The sequence below is a fragment of the Rhinopithecus roxellana genome, chromosome 15, assembly GCF_007565055.1.
Source record: "Rhinopithecus roxellana isolate Shanxi Qingling chromosome 15, ASM756505v1, whole genome shotgun sequence".
Lineage (NCBI taxonomy): Eukaryota > Metazoa > Chordata > Mammalia > Primates > Cercopithecidae > Rhinopithecus > Rhinopithecus roxellana.
This window is the reverse complement of record NC_044563.1, coordinates 125139729-125167449: the sequence shown is the minus strand read 5'-3', so window position 1 is coordinate 125167449 and position 27721 is coordinate 125139729. Positions and strand designations below refer to the sequence as shown.

At 40.6% G+C, this 27721-nt stretch overlaps 1 protein-coding gene across 17 annotated transcripts in view; it reads right to left on the bottom strand.

Annotated features, from left to right (window-relative positions):
• Nucleotides 1-9596: 9596 nt before the first annotated feature.
• The window catches only part of USP28 (ubiquitin specific peptidase 28), an 81111-nt gene continuing 62986 nt past the window's right edge, over nt 9597-27721 (bottom strand). For 11 of the 17 annotated variants that reach the window (XM_030918117.1, XM_010372380.2, XM_030918115.1 and 8 more), the window contains 13 exons: nt 26806-27014; nt 25497-25567; nt 23893-24121; nt 20577-20768; nt 19820-19959; nt 19473-19658; nt 18015-18110; nt 16390-16568; nt 16192-16270; nt 15326-15405; nt 14692-14815; nt 13013-13208; nt 9597-11157 (listed from right to left, as the gene is read on the bottom strand). In XM_030918117.1, coding sequence (XP_030773977.1) covers nt 10982-11157; nt 13013-13208; nt 14692-14815; nt 15326-15405; nt 16192-16270; nt 16390-16568; nt 18015-18110; nt 19473-19658; nt 19820-19959; nt 20577-20768; nt 23893-24121; nt 25497-25567; nt 26806-27014 — 1957 coding nt within the window. In that variant the 3' untranslated portion in view covers nt 9597-10981. The remainder of the gene's footprint in view (nt 11158-13012; nt 13209-14691; nt 14816-15325; nt 15406-16191; nt 16271-16389; nt 16569-18014; nt 18111-19472; nt 19659-19819; nt 19960-20576; nt 20769-23892; nt 24122-25496; nt 25568-26805; nt 27015-27721) is intronic. The other 6 variants (XM_010372382.2, XM_030918113.1, XM_030918114.1 and 3 more) reach the window with 3 other exon arrangements.

The following is a 27721-nucleotide window of genomic DNA, read 5'->3' as shown; positions in this document are numbered from 1 at the left end:
TGAGATCTTTTAGATGCTATCAAGGAGAAACGAAGGGAAAGATCATTTTGAAAGTAATAGTGGGCCAGGCGCAGTGGCTCACACCTGTAATCCCAGCACTTTGGGAGGCCAAGGCAGGCAGATCACGAGGTCAAGAGATCGAGACCATCCTGGCCCATCCTGGCCAACATGATGAAACCCTGTCACTACTAAAAATACAAAAATTAGCTGGACGTGGTGGCAGACACCTGTAGTCCCAGCTACTTAGGAGGCTGAGGCAGGAGAATCGCTTGAACCCAGGAGGCAGAGGTTGCAGTGAGCTGAGATCACACCTTTGCACTCACTCCAGCCTGGGTGACAAAGCAAGACTCAAGAAGAAGAAGAAGAAGAAAGAAGAAGAAAAGAAAGAAGAAAGAAAGAAGAAGAAAGAAGAAGAAGAAAGTAACAGTAAAAACAAAAACAAAGCTGTCAACTCACCATGTCCTATCAATCAAGTTCAGGCCATTCAATAAGATGACTAAAGAAAAATATATCTAAAACAGGATGAGTCGATCTGGATTTTTTTTTTTTTTTTTTTTTTTAAGAGACAGGGTCTCACTGTGATGCCTAGTTGGAATGTAGTCATGCGATCATAGTTCACTGCAATCTTGAGCTCCTGGACTCAAGTGATCCTCCTGCCTCATCCTGTGGTGTAGCTCAAACTACAAGCATGCACCATCACGCTCAGCCCAACCAGATCTGAAATACTGCAATTTTTATATCAAGTGTAAGCCCCAATCCCCTCAATAACACTGTCTTCCATCACACTGGCTAGTATGAACACATCCACTTGCCAGAGGCCCACAGCTCCCTGGATATCTTGATAATACACCTCAATTATCTAAAACCCACATGTGGGCCCTATGTAGGTCAGGATAACCCTTAAAATTCTTGCCCGGATGATGAATTTCCCTGTGAGAACTGCATTTGCATCTGCATCTTTACACTGAGTCATTTCTATGTCTATTCTCTTCTTTAACCCTTAAAACACAGCCCCCAGGTAAATATTTTCATTTTATAGACCAGAAAGAAAGGTTCAGCCAGTATTTGAACTCAGATCTGTCAGATTCCAATGTCACTATTCTTTTCACGGAACCACATCTTATAAGACATACTGATTCAGTAATGACTTATCAGGAAAGCTGTAGAACTGCTTAACCTATGAATGAGCTCTGGCTATTCCATAAGTAGAGATAGTCGGGATGACTTTGTGAATGACAATACTACTTTCAAGTCATCACTAGGGATTCTGCCCTGGCTGTTAAAATCTAAGTGCTAATTTGGGAAGATCATCGTCACCATGCAGTGAAACATCTAGCCCATCACCAGGACTCTAGATAGAAAACCAACCATCCCTCCATGAATTCTACTCATATCAAGACCAGCAAATATTTAATTTTGAGAGCTCACTATTGGCATTCCTGGGTACCACTTTTGCGCCAGCTTATCAATTCCAAGTCATCTAAATTCTTCAGACGGTTTCTAACCTCTACTTGTACTCAAAGTTAATATTCCTGCTTATTAATTATCGTAATTTCTTGTCCTGCTGGGATAGCAGGGACAACCCAGGCTTATCTTCTTTTGAAAAGGAAAGAGGCCAGGTTTGTGCCTTGTTGGACCCATTCCTGGAATAGATTCTATTCTCCTGTCTATAAATGGCAATCAGATAACACAACAAGGAGATTGAGGGGTCATGATAACTGGCCAACAACTTAATGGGCAATGAAGCAATCAAAGGTGCTGTTTTGCTTTGAGACAGAGTCTCACTCTGTCCCGACTAGAGTGCAGTGGTGTGATCTCGGCTCACTGCAGCCTCTGCCTCCTAGGTTCAAGCGATTCTCCTGCCTCGGCCTCCCAAGTACTGGGATTACAGGCGCCCACCACCACACCTGGCTAATTTTTGTATTTTTAGTAGAGATGGGGTTTCACTGTGATGGCCAGACTGGTCTTGAACTCCTGACCTCAAGTGATCCACCCGACTCAGCCTCCCAAAGTGATGGGATTACAGGCATGAGCCATCACACCCAACCAAGGGTGCTAAAAGGAAGACATGGTAACATCCTTAAAATCTCTTAACTCTCACCTATGCTTGTGTACCTTTACTATACACAGACACACACACACACATCTCTCTTAAGCCAGTTCTACTCAGACTTATAGTAAATCAATGTGTCAGTTTATTGTTCAACAACTTAAAAAGAAGGTAGAGAATTTTTTTAAAGGTTCAGGAAAAAGTAATGTAATGATTGATTAGCTCAGAACTTCAACTTATGAGAAAACCTTAAGGAACTGATGAGTTTTTGGTAATTAAAGGAAAGGCTAGCTGTACAGAAAATTATATATATATTTCTATATCGCCACTAGAGTCAAGTTTAAAATGACGAATGTGCAGAAGATAAAAAGTATTAATTTAAAAGGTATGTAATCTTTTTTTTTTTTTTTTTTTTTTTTTGAGATGGAGCCTTGCTCTATTGCCCAGGCTGGAGTGCAGAGGCGTGATCTCGGCTCACTGCAACCTCTGCTCCTCCAGGTTTAAGCAATTCTCTGCCTCAGCCTCCAGAGTAGCTGGGATTACAGGTGCATGCCACCACGCCCAGCTAATTTTTTTGTATTTTTAGTAGAGACGGGGGTATCACCATCTTGGCCAGGCTGGTCTTGACTCCTGACCTCATGATCCACCTGCCTCGGCCTCCCAAAGTGCTGGGATTACAGGCGTGAGCCACCACGCCTGGCCAGTATGTAACCTTTAATCTATCATTGAAGGAGGTTCTACAGACCTTTTATAAAACCATAGTGTTGATAATGTAAAATCCGTTTTTTGTTTGTGTGTGTGTGTGTGTGTTTTTAGTAGGTATAAAAGTTCTATAGGCCAGGTATAGTGGCTCATGCCTGTAGTCCCAGCTTTTTAGGAGGCTGAAGCGGGAGGATCGCTCGAGCCCAGGAGGTCGAGGCTGTAGTGAGCCATGACCATGCCACTGCATTCCAGCCTGGGTGACAGAGTGAGACAGTTTGACAAAAGAAAAAAAAAAAGTTATATGAATGAGTAGGTCTCAGCTGTGACTGTATATCAGAATCACCTGTGATGCTTTCTAAACCATAAGAGCGTCAATGGCCCAGCCCAAGTCTAACAACTCAGTGTCTATAGGGTTGAGGCCTTGGCAGCTGTAGTTTTTAAAGTGACACAGCTGATTCTGAATTGGAAGCCAAGGTTAACAACCACCACTGAAGAGTTTTTTATTAAAAATGCAGGAAAAAGGGCTGGGCGCGGTGGCTCACGCCTATAATCCCAGCACTCTGGGGAAGCTGAGGCGGGTGGATCACGAGGTGAAGAGATCGAGACCATCCTGGCCAACCTGGTGAAACCCTGTCTCTACTAAAAATACAAAAATTAGCTGGGCGTGGTGGCATACGCCTGTAGTCCCAGCTACTCAGGAGGCTGAGGCAGAAGAATCGCCTGAACCAGGGAGTTGAAGGTTGCAGTGAGTTGAGATCGTGCCACTGCATTCCAGCCTGGGCGACAGAGCAAGACTCCATCTCAATAATAATTTTAAAAAGCAGGAAAAAAAACTTACAAAAGGCAAAAATAAACAAAGCTAATAATTACTTGAAAAGACTAATTAATAAACCCCTGAAATGACTGACTGCAAAATACTGAAAGCAAAAAAGATACAAATCACCCAGTATCAGTAACAAAAGACAGATATTACTATACAGACCCTAATTAGAAATAAAAAGTCGGCCGGGTGCGGTGGCTTATGCCTGTAATCCCAGCACTGTGGGAGGCCGAGGAGGGTAGATCTCGAGGTCAAGAGATCGAGACCATCCTGGCCAACATGGTGAAACTCTGTCTCTATTAAAAATACAAAAATTCACTGGGAATAGTGGTGCGCACCTGTAGTCCCAGCTGCTTAGGAGGCTGAGGCAGAAGAATCGCTGGAACCTGGGAGGCAGAGGTTGCAATGAGCCAAGACTGCAACACTGCACTCCAGCATGGGCGACAGAGCAAGACTCTGTCTCTAAATAAATAAATAAATAGTTACAAGATAAAATTATGAACTTCCTGTAAATAAAATTTTAATTTTAAGGCCGGGCGCGGTGGCTCAAGCCTGTAATCCCAGCACTTTGGGAGGCCGAGACGGGCGGATCACGAGGTCAGGAGATCGAGACCATCCTGGCTAACATGGTGAAACCCCGTCTCTACTAAAAATACAAAAAACTAGCCAGGCGAGGTGGCGGGCGCCTGTAGTCCCAGCTACTCGGGAGGCTGAGGCAGGAGAATGGCGTGAACCCGGGAGGCGGAGCTTGCAGTGAGCTGAGATCCGGCCACTGCACTCCAGCCTGGGCGACAGAGCGAGACTCCGTCTCAAAAAAAAAAAAAGAAAAAAGAAAAAAAAAATTTTAATTTTAGATAAAATGGACACACTTCTAATAATTTTCCAAAACTGATACAAAGAAGCAACCAGAAAGATCTGAAAACCCCACATATCTGAAAGAAACTACATCTATAATTAAAAGCATTCCCACAAACCAAAATGACAATTCCAGGCTCAGATGGCTTCAACAATGAATTCTTCCAATCAAGGAAGAAATAACCCTATTTTACCGACACTATTCCAGAGCATAGAAAACGAGACCACTTGCCAATGCATTCAATAAGGCCAGAATAATCTTGACACCAACACCTTAACAAGCACATTATAAGAAATGAAAATACAAGGTCAATCTGTCTTATGAATATTCATGTAAAAATCCATCTACATATAAAAAATATCATGGTCAAATTTACCTTATTCTGACAACACATGGCTAGTTTAACATTGGAGATCAAGAAATGTAATTCACACATGAACAGAACAAAGAACGAGACCTATGTAATCATTTTGATATACATACAAGCATTTGATAAAAATTCAAGCTTAAAAAAACTCAGCAAACTAGTAACAGAAGGAATCTTTTTCTACCTAGTAAGTGAAATTTACAACAAACCTATAGCATACTTAATGGTGAAATATTGAACTCCCCCCACCACCAGATACTAGGGGACAAAGATGCCCACTTTTCACCAGCTATATATTCAGCATTGTACCAAAGGTCCTAGTAAGTGTAATCAGGCAAGAAATATAAATAAAAATTGTAACAATTTGAAATAAAAGTCATCATTCACAGATTACCTAATTATGTATAAAAACATCTTCTGAAGTCTATAAACTATTAAACATCAATTCACTTCTAGATATGAGAATAAAAATGCAATCTGAAAAAATGACATTTACCAGAATGTCAAAACATAAAAAAATCCCAGGCATAAATCGTTTGGAAGAGGTGGAAGACCTTTATATGAAAATTAAGAAAAAGCTTTAAAAAATAAGATACACCGGCCGGGCGCGGTGGCTCACGCCTGTAATCCCAGCACTTTGGGAGGCTGAGGTGGGCGGATCACAAGGTCAGGAGATCGAGACCATCCTGGCTAACACGGTGAAACCCCATCTCTACTAAAAATACAAAAAATTAGCCGGGCGCGGTGGCGGGCGCCTGTGGTCCCAGCTACTCCGGAGGCTGAGGCAGGAGAATGGCGTGGGCCCGGGAGGGGGAGCTTGCAGTGAGCCGAGATCGCGCCACTGCACTCCAGCCTGGGTGACAGAGCAAGACTCCATCTCAAAACAACAACAACAACAAAAATAAGATACACCATGCAGATGTCAGTTTTTCCCAAATTATCTCGTCACTGTAAACTTAATAAAAAATAGCTAGAGATTTGTGTGTGCACGTGTGAAACAAACAAAATGATCCTAAAATGTATGCCAAAATGCAAAGGATCAAGAATAGCCAAGAGGCCAGGCTCAGTGGCTCACGCCTGTAATCCTAGCACTTTGGGAGGCCTAGCTGGGAGGATCACTTCAGCCCAGGAGTTCAAGACCAGCCTGGGCAACATAGTAAGACCCTCATCGCTACAAAAAATACAAAAATTAACCAGGTGTTGTGGCAAGCTACTGTTGTCCCAGCTACTCAAGAGGCCTAGGTGGATCACTTGAATCTGCGAGGTCAAGGCTGCAGTGAACCATGATCACACCACTGCACTCCAGCCTGGGTGACGAGACCCTGTTCAAACAAACAAACAAAAAATGAACAGCCAACACAATCTTGAAGTACAAAACTGAAGGGAAGTTGTTTTACCAGAAATCAAGACATAAAGACTTGTTACAAAGCTATACTAATTAAGACAGTGTGAAGGCCGGGTACGGTGGCTCACGCCCGTAATCTTAGTACTTTGGGAGGCCAAGGTGGGCAGATCACCTGAGGTCAGGAGTTCAAGACCAGCCTGACCAGAATGGCAAAACCTCATCTCTACTAAAAATACAAAAATTAGCCAGGTGTGGTGGCGTGTGCCTGTAGTCTCAACTACTTGAGGAGGCTGAAGCAGGAGAATCACTTGAACCCTAAGGCAGATCTCACAGTGAGCTGAGATCGCACCACTGCACTTCGGCCTAGGTGACAGAGCAAGACTCTGCCTTGAAAAAAAAAAAAGTGTGATACTTGTACAAGCAGACAAATAGGATAATGGAACAGGCAAAAGAGCCCAGAAACAGACCCCTGTGAACACACCTGATTTATGACAAAACTAGTAGCATTGCAAGGCACTGGAAAATGGACAATATTTTCAATAAACAGGGCTTGGTCAATCAACTATCAAAGGTGAAACTTGCCTGGGCATGGTGGCTCACACCTGTAATCCTAGCACTTTGGGAGGCCGAGGCGGGCAGATCACCTGAGGTCAGGAGTTCAAGACCAGCCGAGCCAACATGGTGAAACCCCGTCTCTACTAAAAATACAAAAAGTTGCTGGGCATAGTGGCGCGTGCCTATAATCCCAGCTACCTGGGAGACTGAGGCAGGAGAATCGCTGGAATCCAGGAGGCAGAGGCTGCAGTGAGCCGAGATCGTGTCACTGCACTCCAGCCTGGGTGACAGAGCGAGACTGTCTCAAAAAAAAAAAAAAAAAAAGGTGAAACTTCCCAAAGGTAACGGAATATCTTTATGACCTTGGGTAATAATTTAAAGAGGACATTATAAGCACTAACCATGAAAGAAAAGATGAATAGATTCAAATATATTAATATCAAAAACTTATTTTCATCAAGACACCAAGAGTGAAAAGCCAGAGTGGAAGAAGACACATGCAATGCATACAACCAATAAGGGCTCCATAGCTAGAAGATATAAAGAACTCCTATAAATCAATAGGTTAGAGACAATAAATCCAACAACAAAAATGAATAGAAGACCTAAATAGGTATTTTACAAAAAAAAAACAATGACCAAAGGCCAGTAAGTACACAGAGAGACTCGATGTTAGTATTCAGGAAGTGCACACTGAAACCACGAGATTATCACTGTGCACTTTCCTGAATGGCTACAATTAAAAATACTGATAAAACCAAACGTTGACAAGCATATGGAGCAACTGGAACTCATAAACCGATGGTGGGATCAAACTGGTATAACCATTTTGGTTATATGACCTGGTAATTTTACTTGTAGTTATACACCAACAGAAATGCATTCATGTGTGCCACAAGACATGTACAATGAATGTTCTTGGTAGGATTGTGCATTAGCAGCCAAAAATGGGGAGCTCAAAGGACAATAAATGGTGAATATGGTCATACAATGAAATCCAATAACCTGAGCAAGGAAAATGAATAAACAGCTACATGACTTCTGACACCATCCCTTCTATCCTACCCTTGCTACATTCCCAGCACTCCACTTGATCCTTGTCTCTTATTCACTAAATTGTTTTGTTACATGTTAACTACCTCATATGTTCTTGAAGTGGATAGGGTAAAGATGAGTTAGTATGCCTGCTAGTTCTTAAAGGAGCTAACAAATCCAAACAGAAGATGATTGCAATTCCAGTTAACCCAGTCTAAATCCAGTCTCAAGAGAATTTATGCTGAGGTGAGGTATCCTGCTCAAACTCTTGAATCATTTTGGATAAGGGTCACATAGGTTTCTTCTTCCCCATATCCTTATTCTTCTCAAAGGTAAAAACCAGGCCAGACACAGTGGCTCATGCCTGTAATCCAGCATTTTGGGAGGCCAAGGCGAAGGGATAGCTTGAGCTTAGGAGTTTGAGACCTGCCTGGGCAACACAGCAAAACCCCATCTCCACTAAAAATACAAAAATTACCGGGGTGTGGCACACCTGTAGTCTCAGTTATTTGGGAGGTTGAGGTGGAAGGATCATTTGAGCCCAGGAGGCGGAGGTTGCAGTGAGCTGAGATCATGCCACTCAACTCCAGCCTGGGGGATAGAGTGAGACCCTGTCTGAAAAGAAAAAAAAAAAAAAAAAAAAAAAAAAAAAAAATGCTTAGCCTGACAGCTGTGAAAAAAACAAACAAACCAGTCTGAGACCTTAGTTTATGGAGGCCTTTGGTTGTACCTAAAGGTAGCCAGATACTGTTAGGAGTAAGAAACTACTAATAGTTCTCAGGACTCCCCCTGGTGGATCCAAATGATACAGACTACTCAGCACCACACACCCCAGATGTCCACCTGTTCCTTTCTTGGCCAACTGTAGATTCCCAATAGCTGACCAGGAAATAACTACTGTGAAGAAGACACAAAATATTTTACATGACTACCAAGGACAGTTGAACAGTTGTTAAAAGCACAGGCTATGAAGTCAGACACACCAAGGATTAGTGTGCTGGTTCTACCACTTACAAAGATCTATGACCTTGGATAAAATCATGGTCCCTATCGTCATCCCAGGGTTAAGTAAAATAATATAACTGAAGCACTGCACACAGGACTCAATATTGACAGGGATTAAAAAGTGAAAGGCAAATGGAGGTAGACAGAACATTAAACTGTAAAAGGTAATCAGTAAGAAAATTGATGAACTTCCCATGAAACAAATCTTTGCAACGAGTTTTAACACACTAAAGCACCTCTGAGTATCTGTAAAACACGGCCTACCATTAATCAAAGTACAGTTTGATCCGTGAAAAACATAGGTTTGAACTACATGAGGTTCAAACTTACATGAGGTTACACTTACTCCACTTACATGAGGTTTTTTTCAATCAAATGCAGATCGAAAACAAGAGTATTCACAGGATGTGAAAACCCAAGCGTATGGAGGCTCAACTTTTCCTGTATGTAGGTTCTGCAAAGCCAACTACAGAATTTGAGTATGCATGGATTTTGGTATATGCAGGGGTCCTGGAAGCAATTGCCAGTGTCTGCTGAGGGATGACTATATAAGAAACTCCATTTTAAGAAAATTGCTGTTTTTGCACTCTAAAATTTGACAAATTACAAAGTAGATGAGCTTACATGTAATGCAAATAGCCAATGAGATTAAAAAGTATCAGTTACCACTAGGTACTGCTCAAGATTTGACTGTTGCCTTTTATTTCAAACACTGGCACTTCAGTCCCCATCCAGTTTATCAACCCTTTAATCTGCTTTTTGGTTTTAAAGAAGAAAAATTGGAACAAGACAAATACCAAGTACGTCCATTTCCCAAATGGAAAATACATATTTAAATAAAAACCATACTGCACACCAAAGGTAAAACAAATACTTTTATTGCACATTTATAAAATCTGCATAGTTGTATCAAGAGTTCTTCCCTTTCATGATTCCATTAATCTTTAAAATTTGGTTAAAACACAATATCCAATCAGAAGCCTTTTAAAAATGATCAGTGGGAAGTATTTTTCTCTACATATACATATATATAGTTTTGCATATGTATGCTGCTTTTTTCTTTCTTTCGCTTTTTTTTGTTTTTTTGTTTTTTTTTAAACAAACCCACATCCCTTACTTTTAAGGGCAAAAAAGAAGGCCGGGTACGGTGGCTCGTCTGCAATCCCAGACTTTGGGAGGCTGAGGCAGGCAGATCACTTGAGGCCAGGAGTTAGAGATCAGCCTGGCCAATATGGTGAAACCCCATCTCTACTAAAAATACAAAAATTAGCCAGGTGTGGTGGCGCACACCTGTAATTCCAGCTATTCGGGAGACTGAGGCACGAGAATCACTTGAGCCCAGGAGATGGAGTTTGCAGTGAGCTGAGATTGTGCCACTGAACGCCAGCCTGGGCGACACAGTGAGACTGTCTCAGAAAAAAAAAAAAAAGCAAAAAAGAGGAGGTGAACCAAAATAGTCTTTGGGCCAGCAGAAGCCTTATCGACTGTTTTTGACAATTTTTAGGTATTAGAAAATTTTACCTAAATGCCTAACAACTATTAATGCATGATCTTCAGTCAAGTTACACAATGCTGTTCTGTCTAAAGTCCTTAATGCTTTCCTTTCTTTCACTGAGGACTGAGTATGAGGTTTTCTGGTTTATTTAAAAGATAGAAAAGAAAGGAGAGAGACAGGTCTCTTTTGACTTTCCAACATCTTACTGCCATGTGATCTTATATTCTACCCACATATAAAAGGGCGCGGTTCATCAGCAACCCATTTTGTCATCTCCTGTCAAGAGCCAGGCAAGGTTTGTATTTCTAATCTCTTGCAGTTAAGAATTTTTAAATGTCATCTGTATTTGATAAAATAACTAGTAGATGTTCATCTGGTTCAGGTTCTCATGAATCATTCTTCTATTCTGCTGTCCAAAATATTTATGCCCGAAGGATAATTTTAGAAGTGGCAAGAGGCTTAGAAAAGCCTAACCGTTGTTGTAGGTACAAGGCATTTCAGGTCTTCTGGCGTAATTCAACACCTTAATACACTGCTTTCTGCCTTTTCTAGTGAAATAGCTTTTATAATTTTGTACCTAAAAAGTGCAATTTTATTTTCAATCCTTCTTTACACATGCAGCATGGTTGGGGTCTGAATCGGAATCTTATGTGCCCACCTAATGCTCTTCCCAAGGTGAGCACTGTGACAACGAACTTCTGTGCAAGAGGCAGGAAGCCAGAAACCAAAATGGCCTTGAACATGTGGGAGCTTATTTCACTGTCACAGTTGAAACTCCTTGAATTGACTCCATGACAGCTGCAAATCGGCTACATAGGTCATAGGGAGAATTGGGTCGAATAGTTGGAGGCTCCTTCAAGACGATGATTTCTGCAGAAGGATCTAAAAGTCTGGGTAGAAACTCCCCTAGGCACAGCTGCAGATTTTCTGTGGAGGGAAAACAGATGGTTACATATACAGCTAAACAGATCTCTGAGTAAAGGTGAACAAGCCTGAAAGGCCTTCTATTAGCCCCTTACCTAACCTCAAACGTCAAAGCATTATGCTGGCCAGCTACTAATAAATGATTATTCCTTCAGGCCAAACCAGGAGCAAAGGCAAATAAACCAAACTTTAGCTCACTGCTTTAGGCCACCTGATGCTGGCAAAATAACACTATATAATTACTTAATTATGAAAGGGTCTTCTAACCAATTGTCTTCTTAAAATACAAGGAAGTAGATAAGATACTCTAATACAGATATGATGGTAATATTTTCTTTCAAATGTTTACAATATATCCATGTATACACATGGTTTTAAATCAGGGGTGTACAATCTTTTGGCTTCCCTGGGCTACACATGAACCTCACTAACAATGGCTGACGAGCTTAAAAAAAAAAAAAAAACTCATAATGCTTTAAGAAAGTTTACAAATTTGTCTTGGGCTTCAGGTTGGAGTCTAAATAAAAACTGAAGATAGTAAAGGGAAAAACATAGCAACTAGCTATTACAGAATTTTAAAATAAATACTATCAACTTAAACACTTGAACAAGTCAATGGAATATATATATATATATATTTTTAAGATAGGGTCTCACTGCATTGCCCAAGCTGGAGTGCAGTGGTATGATCTTGGGTCACTGTAGCCTCGGCCTCCCAGACTCACACAATCCTCTCACCTCAGGCTCCTGAGTAGCTAGGACTACAGGTGCATACCACTATACCCAGCTAAGTTTTCATTTTTACAGGTGCATACCACTATACCCAGCTAAGTTTTCATTTTTTGTAGAGGCAGGTTCTCACTACGTTGCCCAGGCTGGTCTCAAACTCCTGGGCTCAAATGAGCCACCCACCTCGGCCTCCCAAAGTGCTGGGATTACAGGCGTTAGCCACTGTGCCCAGCCCCATCAATAGAATATCTTTATGTCACTGAGAAACTAACAAAGAGGATTCATATCAGAATATATACCAATTTTCCAAGTCTACTGAACTCACCTAAAAACAACCAGCTTTAGGTTCCCTCCTCAAGATGCTTTAAACAAGCAAGGATATTCCACTAACAAACTAATTTTGAAGTCATCATAGTTAATATGTTATATAACTTCAAGCCACAGAAAAATTTAGTCAAGGCTCCCTCCCATAACCATACTCTGCATGAATTTTTTTTTTTTTTTTTTTTTAATGGAGTCTCATTCCGTGGCCCAGGCTGGATTGCACTGGTGCTATCTCGGCTCACTGCAAACTCCGCCGCCCAGGTTCACGTCATTCTCCTGCCTCAGCCTCCCGAGTAGCTGGGATTACAGGCGCCCGCCACCACACCTGGCTAATTTTTGTATTTTTAGTAGAGACAGGGTTTCGCCTTGTTGGCCAGACTTGGTCTTGAACTCCTGGCCTCAAGTGATCTGCCCACCTCGGCCTCTCAAAGTGCTGGGATTACAGGTGTGAGCCACTGTGCCCAGTCAGATTTTGACTTTTCAATTATAAAAGAGTTCACCTTTTGGCACATGAGAGAGTAATGGAAGTCTGACATTCCTGGAGAGCAGTGACTTTTTTCAAACCAGGCTTGTTGGCTGCCCATGGAGGTGATTTGGCAGTCATGGGGAAGCTAAAGGGAGGTTAAGAGGGGCAGAGGCCCAGGCTCCCTCCTCTTGTTTCAATAGAGCAGAACCATTTTTAATTTACTTATATGCTAGAAGGTTCCAATTCCTTAAAAAGGTTGGTAACCAGTGCTATCAAGTGAGAACACTGCAATTTCTAGAATTCTCAAAACCTTACAATACTATTAGCAAGAGCATATACCTGCAATATCTTGCCCAAGGTAAGAGCACCAATGGTTTCTCATGACCTCAATGGCATCCAGGTCATCCTTGGAAATGTCATTATTAATGATAAGGTGAATGCAGGGGATGATCAGTTCATTCATCACATTAATGCCCTCAGTTACAGAGTGATCATCATTTGTTTCAAAGAGAGAAGCTGCTTTGGCATTCAGCTCCTACAGATAAAAGGTAGAATTAGGTGGGAAAAAGTCTGAAAAAGATAAATATCTCTTTAATAACAGCCTAAACAAGAGGTTCCCAAACTTTACTGCACATTGGATGTACTTAGGGATCTTTAAAAACTACTGATGCCTGGTTCCCACTCCTGATATGCTGATTTAATGAATGTTCAGATGACCGGGACATTGGGATTTTATGAAAGCTCCCAAAGTGATTCTAGTGCAGCAAAGTTTATAACCCACTGGCCTAAACTTGTAAGTCAAGGTCATGCTTAACACCTGTTTCAACCAAAGACCCGTTCACTGGTTCTCTATCTCCTCTGAGCATCAGAATCACCTGCAGAAGACACACTGCTGCCCAGGGTCCTTCTCAGGGATTCTGGTTTAATTGTCTAGGGAGAGTCCTGAGCTTCACGACTGTCTGCAAGCTCCCTATATGATCCTGATGCACACTAGGGGTTGGGATAATGGAAAGAGTCTAAATCCCTATTACTGCATTACTTCAGAAGCTGAGTAGGATATTCAAAATGTCAATCTATTTGGCAACTTAAAATATAAAAACATGGCTCTAATAAAATTCAGATCCATCAAATCAACAAGATCCCCTTTCAGTTTCAAAGTGGCCCTGCCACACCTATAACTAATACAGATGTCAAAGTATAAATCAGAAAATAAAGCTATTGAGTGTATGTCATTACTTAATCTCACCCATCCAGTATGAACAAGGTCAAGGCAGTGGTAGAAACATTGCCCTGACTTCTGTGAAGGGCAAATTTGCTGGGTACTGGTGAAAACACACACAAGCCCACAGTCTGAAGGCAGGCCACCTCTTTACAGTTCTCTGAAGGACACACATCACATAAAACCCTGGGGAGGCAAGGGGATGTAGGTCTGCCTTTCCATGTAGTTATACAGTGCAAATCAGGCCAGGAGAGAGTTAGTCTTCACTAGTATATGACAATGATGTTATCAAAACAGCAGGACCAATTCTTACAGTTCCTACCTTTATTTTTAAAAAATGGAGTGTCTTAGAAGTCACTAAAACTTTCACCTACCAACTTAAACGTGAACATGGAAAAAATGCTGCATTCCTTCCACACACATTTATTACATGCTTCCTACATGACAGGCACAGAGGAAATGGCTGAGTGAGAAAAGGATCTGTGCTCAAGTAATTTACAACCTAGTAGGAAAGCAATGTGATAAAATCTGTAATGCAGGCATACATGAAGGGCACACAGAGGGATGCGTGATTCTCACCTTAACTTCTATCACTTATCATTGAAGAAGAATGACGTTCACTAAAAGTAACTGAAAAAACCTGTTCCGATGTAAAACTGTTCATGAGAATTTGGGCAGGGGGCGGGGAGGAATCTACAACCTGCTGAAGATATTCTGTTTTGAAAGCCGCATCTTTTCCTGGCTTCAAGGAGCAGAGGTAAACAACAAAAAAACTTAAGGCTTTACAAACAGTACAAACCAGAAGGCATTTTCTTCGGTATAGAGCAATCACGGATTCCTTGACCCCCCGGCGGGGCCCCTTCATCAGCAGGGCGGCATTGCTCTGGTAGGCATACACCAGGTAGGAAAGTGCCTCTTGGTACCTTCGAAAAATGGGAGAAAAACAACAGCTGAGTGCTCTTTTACCAAAATCTAGGGCTTAGACCTCACTTTTCCCCATTTCAAGAATCTACTTGGCTGCAATTATGAAAAAGTGAAGGGCCAAAGACTGTAGCCAGTCTCAGCTCTTCCACAAATTGGCCTATAGCCGTCCAAAGCAAATCATGAGACTTCCCTCAGCTTTTCCCATCTCCAAAACAACGAGTGCTCACTAGGGTCCGTGTCAACTCAAAATTTCATTTTCTGAGTTCATCTTCATTGATCACAAAGACAGTCTGGCACAATATATCTCTCAGCTAATACATCTCATTATGTGAAGGATGAAAAACCATGTGTGATGTTTAGAGCAAAACCGAAGCACTGGAAGAGAAGAGGCACACTGTATGTGACAAGGGAGGTTATGCCTGGCTGCGACTCTTTAGTATTCCCAGGTAGGCATCTATAGAGAACAGCATCCTGACTAATAACCTTGGTAAAATAAAAGGCCAACATACTTTCCTTTTTGATAGAGTTCTAGGCCTGTTAGTAGATACACAGACACTTTTCGGAACAAACTATAATCTTCATGCCACTTCTGAAAAAGAATGACTACTATTAATAATTATGATCATAATAAATTGATAGTGTCCTTTCCATCTAAGTTTTAAATTCATTACAAATATTTACTGAGCACATCTGGCTAGCCACAAAAATAACAAACAAAAGCTTTCAGATAAAAACCTACTCCACATTTAATATGAAAGTCTACCATTGACCTTAATTTTCAATGTTCTGTTCCTTTCACTTGAGTAACAGAAGTATTTATTTCCCACGAGCTTTGGATTTTATCCTAACAGATATGTCAAAGATATTCAGCTCTAACTTAAGTGAATGACCTCTTTAGGACTGGTAAAACCATCCAGATACTGAAAATATGGAAGGACACGGACATTTCTAGTCATACAGAGCAATGTTCAAGTTCAGTAAGTGTGGTGAATACAGCTTGGGTGGTACATAACATTGTTTTACATAGGATGCAATTGAAAACATGTGTAGCTATGTATTTTAATGCATATTTTAAAAAACGTATCATTTAAAACAAACCAAAAGCATGATTTCAAGAATTTTACTGCCTAGGACAAGGCTAAAATAGGTATTTAAGGGAAGTGCTGATTCACTCTAACTGAAGAGTGAAAATAAAGAGACCTACTATTCTGAGGGCAAGAAAATATCATTTATCCATTCTTTACTACGATTTTTGGGGGAAAGTGGGAGAACAAGTCAGTTCAGTGATAGCACAAAATCATTCATTTTGCCTCAGGTACCATTTACCTCAGGAATTAAGGTTTTTGCTCTATAGACTTAAAAGAAAAGACTTTACCTTGTACTCTTCCATATTCATGTCATCTGGACCAATTTCCTTCAGTTTCGCTTGAGCCACCTTCATAATGCTGATTGATCTGTGTGGGACAAAATTCAGAAAGCAATGGAAGGGCACAGGGCAAAACTTCCCCAACAGAGGAGTCGGTCTAGCCTGACCCAGACCAAGGAGGGATTCACCTGAATATTCTCTTCTCACCTTTCATCATAGCTAAGATTTTTATCTGCAAACTGTTCCAGTAGGGTTCGTTCTACTACCCTTTTGGGTGCTTCATTTTGGAAAAAGTAGACAAGGACATGTTGAAGTCGAGGATCACTGTGAGAGGTGGGGGTCTCTTTGGCAAGCTGATAAAGCCTGGAGTATTCTTCATGGAATGCCTATTAAGGGCAGAATCAATAGTTAGAAAATAGTGTGCTGTGGGCTTCTGCACTCAGAAATTGATGCCTTAGGAGCTAGGCAGTCTCTTAACTCTAAAAAAAGCAACTATGGAATCTTTAAGTTTCTTGCATTTCATAAGGGATGAAACCCTTTTAGCATTCTGGCACCAAAAGCATACTGTACTTTTTTTTTTTTTTTGTATGTGAGACAGGGTCTCACTTTGTCACCCAGGCTGGAGTGCAGAGGCATGATCACAGCTCACTGCAGCCCTGAACTCCTGGGCTCAGGTGATCCTCCCACCTCAGCCTCCCAAGTAGCTGGGACTACAGGCATACATCACCATGCACAGTTAATTTTTGTATTTTTTATAGAGATGGGGTTTCGCCATGTTGCCCAGGCTGGTCTTGAACTCCTGAGCTCAAGCAATCCACCCACCTTGGCCTCCCAAAGTGCTAGCATTACAGGCAATGAGCCACTGCGCCCAGCCTGCTGTACTCTTAAGAAATTCAGTTTTCTCATGAAGTTCTCAGAAAAACAAATATTTGGTTTTAATTTTTATAAAAGGAAGATCCTTGCGTGTCAATGACTTAAACTTCAAGCATCTATACAAATGCAATTTTACTCAAGTATTTTTAAAAACATGGCCTGCTTTGTTATGGCCCCAAAATTACAAAGGCACAATCTAACTCAGTGTTACTAACAGACAACTCCTAACAACAGCAATGAAAAGCCCTCTAGGCTAGGTGTCACAGAGAATGCTACTGCTAGCCAAGGCTGGGTTAGGGTCAAGAGAAGAGAAGCGAACAGCTTGTTCATCAGTTGGACAGGAAAGGGAGTTTCATATCTCACTTCACAGAAGACTTTTTTTTATTTTTTGGAGACAGGGTCCCACTCTGTCACCCAGACTGGAATGTAGTGGCACAATCATGGTTCACTGCAGCCTTGAACACCTGGGCTTAAGTGATCCTCCTGCCTCAGCCTCCAAATTAGCTGGGACTACAGGCATGTGCTACCATGCCCAGCTAATTAAAAAAAAAAATTCCTTAGTAGAGATGGGGGGGGTCTCACTATGTTGACCAAGCTGGTTTTGAACTCCTGGCTTCAAGCAAGCCTCCTCCTGGGCCTCCCAAAGTGCTTAATTACAGGTGTGAGCCACTGTGCCCAGTCCTTTTTTTTTTTTTTTTTTTTTTTTTTTTTTTTTTTTTTAAAGAGATGGGATCTCGTTATGTTGCCCAGGCTGGAGTGCAGTGGTGCAATCACAGTACATTTCAGCCTCCAACTCCTGGGCTCAAGTGAGCCTCTACTTCAACTTCCTGAGTAGCTGGGACTATATGCACACACCACCACACCCAGCCTTAATCCCATTTTTTCCCTTCTTATAGAATTATTTCCCCAATATTATGATGCCTGTGTTGCAAGAATTAGAATTTTAAAAACAGAGATACCTTAATCAGCCCTGCTTCAGACCCATCTCGGTCAAAGGTCTGACGGGCTTTAGCTATGGCCAGGATGACCCCTTGCATGGCAGGGCTCAGCATCACCTACCACAAGGGGGCACAAAACACAGAGAGAAAGGAGAGAAAAAAGGTTCAGCAGAAGACTGTATGAAAGTAGGCTGAACAGAGGGCTAAAGGGCAGTAGAGCAGTGTGCTCTTTGGCCAACATGTATTGCAAGCTGAGTTTCACACACCCATTCCTATGTGCACCCACCGCCTCTGTCCTTCTATATGTCAACACCCTGCCCAAGACAAGCTATTCCTACACTATATGTTCTAATTTAGTAGGAGGAAGAAAGATGTACGCCTAAAAATATCTCCCAATATGGCACTGCTGAAGAATTAAGTTATAGTTCTCAGAGGGGAAGTGTCTAAGGTCAGAATTTCAATTTAGTTCTGTACTTTAGGTGTATATCTTACACACACAAATACTTTAGTTTTACTAGGATGAACAATACATTTAAAAGAGTCTGGAAACTAGGGACTATAAAAATATGACTCCATAAAGTGAAAACTTTTCAAGGATTTTTTTTTGCGGGGGTGGGGAGACAGACTTTCGCTCTGTCACCTAGGCTGGAGTGCAATGGTGCGATCTCAGCTCACTGAAACCTCCACCTCCTGGATTCAAGTGGTTCTCCTGCCTCAGCCTCCCAAGTAGCTGGGATTACAGGTGCATACCACCACACCCAGTTAATTTTTGTATTTTTAGTAGACAGGTTTCACCATGTTGGCCAGGCTGGTCTTGAACTCCTGACCTCAAGTGATCCACCCACCTTGGCCTCCCAAAGGGCTGGGATTACAGGCATGCGCCTCCATGCCCGGCCTTGTCAATGATTTTTTTTTTTTTTTTTTTTAAATACCCCACAGGAAAAAAATAGAAATCTGAGAGAGACAGAATTCATTACTGTTTACTTGCAGTGCAATTGAAGAGGAGACAGACAACAAATAACTTGGGGTTCTATAGCTTCTTCCTAAAGCTTTAGAATCAAAAATAACTTTCATCCACATTCGTTCAGCTCACTGGACAACTCAAAAATTTATATCTGGAAGTAAAATAATGGACTAATATCCAGAAAAAAAAGATTCCCTACTTTAAATTAGAAGGCGATCTTTCATCCATAATACCAAAAATAGAAGTAAATTTTACTTTTCTGAGCAATCTAGACTCTGCAGTGGCCCCATTAAGTATAAGCCTGGGTAGATACACATATGCTAGGAGTGCTATACAATAGAAACACAGCTATCTTTTAAATAATGGTAACTAAGGTTAAAACCAAATAGCCTTTCTTGACAATCATTTGTTGCAATGAGAAAATATCAGCTATTGGCAGATACCTTAAAACAATCACAAGCGAAGGAAATATAAGACTGACAACAAACAGCTAAATCCTGCACTCATCTCTGTACCTCCTCATCATATCCATCTGCATCAGATCTAACCAGAATCCTTCCCACACTGGGAATCTCGACTTCAGAGACCTCAGAATTAGGCTGGGCAGTAGACTCTGCATCATTAGCCTTTGGGGGCTGTTCTGACTGCTCTGCAAGGTTTGTTTCCTGGGGCATGGGCTTCTTGGGTTCAGTTTCTTTAAGCTGTGGCAGCAGAGTTGGGAGAAAGAGTAAGAAAAAACAGGAGAAATAAAAAGGGGTTGGTTAAATGCAGCAGAGACACAGAATAATAGAAATGTGAGGAAACTGGCCATTGCTGCGGAAAGCCCGGCCCTCCTGAACTTGGACTTCCCAGTCATTCTCACCTCACTCAGTGCCGCTTCTACACCGCTCTTCTCATAGGCACGGGCTGTGTTTGCAATAGCCTGGGCAGTTTGCTCCTTTACAATCACAGCATGCTCAGACGACAAGCAGCGAACCCCATGAGAAGAGGCTACTGAAGGCTCTGATAAAGAATTGTACAAAGGTCTTAGCATCTGACAATAAATAGTCTAGAACGCTCACATAAAAAGCAAGCAGAATGGATACAGTTTAATATACAACCCTGTTAACATAGCTTTTTACAAAGCCTATGCAGATTTTCCCTAGAAATTAATAACTATAAGAAATGGTTACTTCAGCAAGAACTCTGATAAAGTCTGCAAATTTTGAACCCACAGATGAGTCTGTAAAATTTAATGCACTCCCAACTTTGTCATATTTGTATACATTAACAAAACTTTCTACAAACAAGCATCTTTCAGGAAGATCACCTTTGGAGAATGGTTTTCATAAAGCCTACCTATTAATCCTATCATAGTTTCTCCCATAACCTGGGAAATAAGCAAAACTATATATACAGTGAAGGTCACAGGTAGTCTTTCTGATACTGCTTCTGTTCATCAGAAATCACATTTTAATGCCACAATTCATTCCATCAGGTTGTACCTGGCATACCAACTGTATATGAAATATACTGTGAGGACTGTGGCATCACCTAGCCAGCTGAAGGGTATAGGGCTGGCTAGGGGAGTACAGCATGAGACGTTACTGGATCACTGGCATAAATGCATTCTCAGATACCTTGCGATGTAGAGAAGTCCTGTGATGAGGAGTTGGTGGAGGACTCCATTTGAGGGATTTTGCAAGACTGCTCTTCTTCCCACTCCTCTACTTCCTGCTCAAACCGCCAGTTATCCTCCTGAATGTAATGCTTGAGTTCCACAGATAGGGCTTCTACTTCTGACATTTGATCTGATTCATTAGGGGCTGCCTCTGAGGAAAAGCAAAGATAAAATTAAAAGATCACAAGGAAACAAAGATCACAAGGAACCAAAACATCCTTTTTAGAAAAGAAGAAAGCAGTGTATTTCATCTTTATCTTACTCCTAACTAAAAACACATACACATATAATCCATCAGAAATGCAGGCTGAGTAACTCTTATCCAAAATGCTTGGGACTAGAAGCGTTTTGGATTTCAAAGTTTTTTTCAGATTTTAGAAAATCTGCACCATTAGTTACAGTTGAGCATCCCAAATCCGAAAATCCAACATCTGAAATTCAAAATGCTCCAATGAGCATTCCCTTTCAGTATCATGTAATAAAAAAGGCTTATAAAGTTTTGTGGATTTTGGAGCATTTGGGATTTTGGATATTCACATGTGGCATGCTCAACCTGTATGGACAAAGTAAGGGCAACAATCGATAACAGTGCATGACATTTAGTAGGCACTCATTAAACATCTGCTAAGTGAATGAATAATACAGAATTAAAGATATGGAAAGTGGGCCGGGTGCAGTGGCTCATGCCTGTAATCCCAGCACTTTGAGAGGCCAAGGCAGGCAGATCACTTGAGGTAGGAGTTCAAGACCAGCCTGGCCAACATGGTGAAATCCTGTCGCTACTAAGAAAAAATACAAAAGTTAGCCAAGCATGGTGGCACATGCCTATAATCCCAGGTACTCAGGAGGCTGACATGGGAGAATCGCTTGAACCCAGGAGGCAGAGGTTGCAGTAAGCTGAGGTTGCATCACTGCACTCCAGCCTGGGAGAGACAGTGAGACTCCATCTCAAAAAAAAAAAAAAAAAAAAAAGATTTGGAAACTGGTCACTGTCAATCACTGGATATACCAATCATTTCAGGGAAATTCAGAAAATCATCAGAGTCAATAAAAATTTCAAGCCAAACAGTTTTATCAATTTAACCACTGCATTTGGTTGATAAGAATGTCCATTTCAAAAAGGAGATGAATTGCAAGACATTTATACCATTAACTTTCACACAATTAAGTATTATGAGAAAGCAATTTGACACAATGGTGAAATGGTCAATAATACCTGACTTTAATGGCAAGGATATCAACAACATATTAAATTTCACTTTCTAACCCTGTGACCAAAACAATAATAATTTTTAAAAAGCCTATAGCAGATTAACACATTCACATACTGGTTGCCTTAGTTAGCCTTTTCACTAGGCAAATGACAGTTTCCACTTGTTTGTTTCTATAATATAAAAATAAACCATGCATGCAATAACAAGGCTCCTATATACCACCAACAGCTAGTATATTCAAGCAGCTATTCATTCCTTCACAGCATAAATACACAATTGTGACAATCACTTACTGTTCAATGATCATTCTCTCCATTCCCTAATCCTCAACCACACTAGCAAATCAGAAAGATAATGTGCTACTTGGACAGAACATCTTACGTGTTTGTTTTTTTGAGACAGAGTCTCACTCTGTTGCCCAAGCTGGGTGCAGTGGCATGATCTCAGCTCACTGCAACCTTTGCCTCCCAGGTTCAAGGGATTCTCCTGCCTCAGCCTCCCTGGTAGCTGGAATTACAGGTGTACACGACCATGCCCGGCTAATTTTTGTATTTTTAGTAGACACGGGGTTTTACCATGTTGGCCAGGTTGGTCTTCAACTCCTGGCCTCAAGGGATCTACCTGCCTCAGCCTCCCAAAGGGCTGGAATTACAGGCATGAGCCACTATACCCGGCCAACACTTTTATTCTTAACCTGTAAAAGTAATGGCGTGAGTCACCATGCCAGGGCGATGTTTCCTTACTTATGCAACACAGTAAAGTCTGAATACTAAAAACAAAAGCTTTCTATTATCTCACTTGTAAAATGTTCATCATAAGACCTCTCATAAAGGATGTGAAAGAAAGAATAATGTAAATTGAAAACACCACAGAATTTGGAGAATTGTATTTGAATCTTGGGACTGCCATTTATTTACTGACTACGTGATTAGTCAACTTTAGAACCTCTTGGAACCTGTTATCCAGCTGGAAAATGAAGATGACAACATTTTCTAACTCCTTCCCTCCTTTTTATACAGTTGTAAGTTCTTAGAGAAATAAAAGTTTGAAAGCATGCTTTAAGGAGTAAAGTACCAATATAAATGATAATTATTATTGCTCTTTGCATGAGCAGTAGTACTATGAAAACTGTTACACTATTCAGGCAAATACACCTGTAAAATTTAGTTACTCTGGGCCAGGCTCAGTGGCCCACAACTCTAACCCCAGCACTTTGAGAGGCTGAAGCGGGTGGATCACCTGAGGTCAGGAGTTCAAGACCAGCCTGGCCAACCTGGTGAAATAATATTTCTACTAAAAATACAAAAAGTAGCTGGGCGTGGTGGTGGGCACCTGTAATTCCAGCTACTTGTGAGACTGAGGCAGGAGAACCACTTGAACCCGGCAGGCAGAGGCTGCAGTGAGCCGAGACTGCGCCACTGCACTCCAGGCTGGGCAACAGAGCAAGACTCTGTCTCAAAAAAAGAAAGAAAAAATTTAGTTGTTCTCCAAAGGGTGCAAAAATATATGTACTATCAGCACCATAAGATGGGGCAAGAAAAAAAAATTTTCACTAAAAACACAACAACAACTAGAGAATTAAAGTCTATCTATGGGAGGAAAGTTGAGTAAATTTTAAAAATATGTATATTCCACACAATGAATTATTACATAGTTGTTAAACAGAATGAGTAGATCCTTTTTCTAAAAATATAGAGATTGCTAAATACTCAATTAATGAAAAAGGTTCAGAGTTGAATGGAAAAATAATCCCTTTGGGGAAAGGGGGGAGGGGCAGACACAGATAAATAGAATCTAGCATATGTATACAATGCGTCTTGAAGACTATATAAGAAACCTAACATTGTATACTTGCTGGGGAGTGGGACCTGTGGTCAAGGAAAGAAGTAGTAAAGCAAACTTGTTTTTCCTTTTCATTCCCTTTTATACTGTCTATATTTTTAAAATGCGTTATTATATAATAGTAAGTTGTAAATTTTTTAAAAAGCAGCACAAGACTGTTCTTCTCCCTGAGCAGTACAGATTTCCCCCAATCTATAGATTCTGCCAAGATATTTTTACCTGCATTGAAGTAGGGTAGTTTGTCATTAATGTACATCAGACAGTAAGCACTAACATTTCTCAGGCCCCCATAGGAATCTCTTTCAACTTCTTCCCAGGAAGATTCAGTAACAGAGATGTCATTGTACTTGAGCCAGCTCTGTCGGGGTTGATTATAGATATAGGCCCAATAGTGTCCAGCATTTGCTTGTCCTTCATGAACAAGAACTGCATGCAAGCGATAAGGCACCTGTAAGTCAGAATATACATTCTCCAGTCAGGTGAAGCAAAGTAATCTGATAAAGTTTAGGTTATTAAGAAATAACTACTTATGATGTGATTAATGTGGGGTTCATATTAAAACATCTTGTGGATTCAAGATGAAGTCAACAAAAACACAGCCTTGGAATTGATCAATTATGTCTCAGTTCCCAAATCTTGAAAACCAGATCGTTGAACTATATGACCTCTCTGAAGACTCAACTCTAAACTCCTCAGATCTAAAACCAAATATAACCTAAACATATGCATCCTTCTAATTCAAAACCCTGTTTATCTAAAAACAGAATCACCTTGACCACTCACGCTGAAAATGCTTAGCATATTTGGGACCTAAAAAGGTTAGCAGCTATTTTGTTCCAAGCCTATTTTATTTGGCACCAAAATTTAAGTTAACATATTTAACTCAGCCACATGCTTCTCAGAGTTAAGTGATCACTGATTGATAGTATCTGGAGTGAAGACCCTTTTAATGACATACTTATTTGTTACAAAATTTGAAAAGCACATTTGTATATTTTCAATATGGAGAAAATAAAGCAATGCTTAAATGCTAACTAAATACTGGTAAAAGAGATGAAAGTCGTCACAGAATCAAATTAAATTTACACTTACTTTGATCTAATTTAATTACTGGTGAAGATTTTTGAATTAACACAAAAGAAAAAATGGTGAAACCTGAGTTTTACACGGTGCATTCCTGTTAAGCAATGGGACCGTGCCTCAATGCCATTCTAGAAACAGGGCTCTCCTCCTACAGTCATTCTGCCCATTCCATTCATTCACACAGAAGACAATGAAAGTCCATGCCCCTAACTAGAATAGGTTCAGAGACACTCCTGGAGGCTCTCTTCCCCTCCATTCCCAGAATTTATTCTAACAAAAATTTCTGTGGATAGTAAGAAGTTCTGTCCTCTCTTTTGGAATTTATTATTATAGAATTAAAGCTTGAAAGCATGTTGTTAAATGAAAGATCTTGAAGAATCATGGAAATTTCGTAAAGAAAGGATAACTGTTCTCTAGTTCAGTTTTTCCCACTGCACTACTTAAAGTACCATTTTGTGAGTAATTTTTATTAGTATCTGACAGCAAACCTTTCTAAAATATGAAAAAATTCCACGGGCAGAATTCAAACAAGTATGTATTAGGTCCTGTTGTTGATAAAAGGTATATTGCTTTCTTTAGCCTAAAATAAAGAAACAGAACAACATCAATTTCTATCTTAAGTTTATTCTTAAGTATCTTAGGGGAATTCCCATTGGGTTTAAAAGAAAACTATCAAATTTTATTTTTGTATCTACCATTAGCACATGCCTTGACTACTTTCCCATCAATTTTCATTCTACCTGACGAAGGAGAGGATCGCAGTACATCTGTTCAATAGTCTGAGTAGTACTTGCAATACAATTCTTTAAATCTGTTTGGAAAAAGAAAAAAGCTTCATTAAAATGATCTCATTCTATGTCACACAGGCTACTTCAACTAAGCAAAGAATATTGCTAGGGTCCTAATGATTTCAGTTTCCCTCTAGGAACCACGAAGCAGTATACAGTTTTAAAGCAGCTAACTTTAAACCTAACTTTCGGTTATTAAGCCTTTTAGTTCAATATAATTATATTAAGGTTTTAAAAAAGTATTTTTTATAATTGGCACCATAATTTCTAAAAGAGTAAGCTGTTTAGGAAAAGATTTTAATGGGTCACTTCGCTGTAAAATGTATGTCTCAGACAGGATCTGAAATGAGAAAGCAGAACAAAGGGTAAGGCTAAATTTCTCTGAATAGGAATCTGGGAACAATCTGGAATTTCCATCATCTTTTTGTTCCCTAGACAAAAGGAGAAAGGAAGGGGGCTAGTCTGAGCAATATGGGCAATGAGGTCAAAGGGCTTTGTAAGAATACAATGCTGAATAATCCAATTTTACATTGTGCGTACTGCTCAAATACTCTGCCTCATTAACCTTCAGTAAAAGCATGCTTCATATAGAAAAGACTGAAGAGTAGAAGTCCAGAAAAGCTAAATGCTAAATCTGGGTCAACTTAAGCTAGAGTCTTCAGATAAACTACCAGAGACAGAAATCAGCAGATGCAGAAAAATCTCGGCAAAGTTGATCATTTCCCAGAAATTTTGAGGGGGAGATCCTTCCACATCTGTATAACAGGGGTGTGTAAGCCAAGCTTACAGGGCACTAAAAGTGCAAAAGAAGTCACAATTACCATGTCAAAATTCAAAAGCACGGGCCAGGTGTGGTGGCTCACACCTGTAGTTCCAGCAATTTGGGAAGCCAAGGCGGGCAGATCAGTTTAGGTCAGTAGTTTAAGACCAGCCTGACCAACATGGTGCAACCTCGTCTCTACTAAAGAAAAAAAAAAAAAAACAATCAGCCAGGTGTGGTGGCACATGCCTATAATCCCAGCTACTTGGGAGGCTGAGGCATGAAAATCGCCTGAACCCAGGAGGCGGAGGTTGCAGAGAGCTGAGATTGCACCACTGCACTCCAGCCTGGGTGACAGAGCGAGACTCCATCTGAGGCGGGGTGGGGGGGAATTCTGTAGCATGTACAGTAATGTCAGGAAGTGCACCAAGGTGCTTAACCTCCAAACAGTCAAAAAACAGAAAAGGCAAAGAGTAACTGACAAGTTTTAAAAGAGCCAACCTTGTATATCTTGTTCAATCTCACTCCTCCACCTCTGAAGACAGGTCTTAACAAAGTTTATCTCCTCATCTGTGACTGTTCGTGGAGCTGGCTGTGCAGGCATTTCCATGGAAGACCGAGAAGATGTCAGTGGTTTAGACTTGTGTAGAGAATCTTCAGGAGAAGAAAAGGTACTTTCAACATCCAGAGAAGAGTTTTCTGTACTTGTACTGAGGAAGACAAAAATCATGCTCAGATGATAATTTCCAAAAGATACCTTGGCCTAAATTATGTACTTTCGAAAGCAAGATGCTACATGAAAAAGTACAGGTATTCAGTGAGCATTAACTCTATAAAGGTACGGAGCCAAGCCTTTTCTCTAAATACATCATCTCATGTACCACAACTGGCCTGTGAGGCAGATACTATTCTATCTCTATTTTACCAACTGCAAGCCTAAGGTTTAAAGAAATTAAGCAACATGCCCAAGTTCACCAAGGTACAAGGTAACGAAAAGGAATCCAAAGCCAGATCGGCCAGAGTCTTTAGCTCATGTTCTCTGACCACTGATTATTCCTTCTCATGAGGATGTGAAGAGAAGGAAAATGGAAAACAGAAGACTAGGCCTGCAAGAATCAAAGAATCAACTACAGAGTTTACAAGATGAAGCCAACTAAAGTGACACTATCCATCCAGGAACAAAATACACAGAAGCAAGAAAAAGGAAGCATCAGCTGAATATACAACTCACAGGAATACACACTAGGTGACATTTTGGGGAGTTCTGAGAGAAGGGCTTCAAGTCAAACAATCCTAGCTCTACTGCTTTAGCTAAATACCCAAGGAAAAGAGTACTTAGCCTCAGGTAAATAAAATCTCAACTACAAAATATAAATGTTAAATTCTTTATGTCTTTATTGTAAACTAACAGAGAATA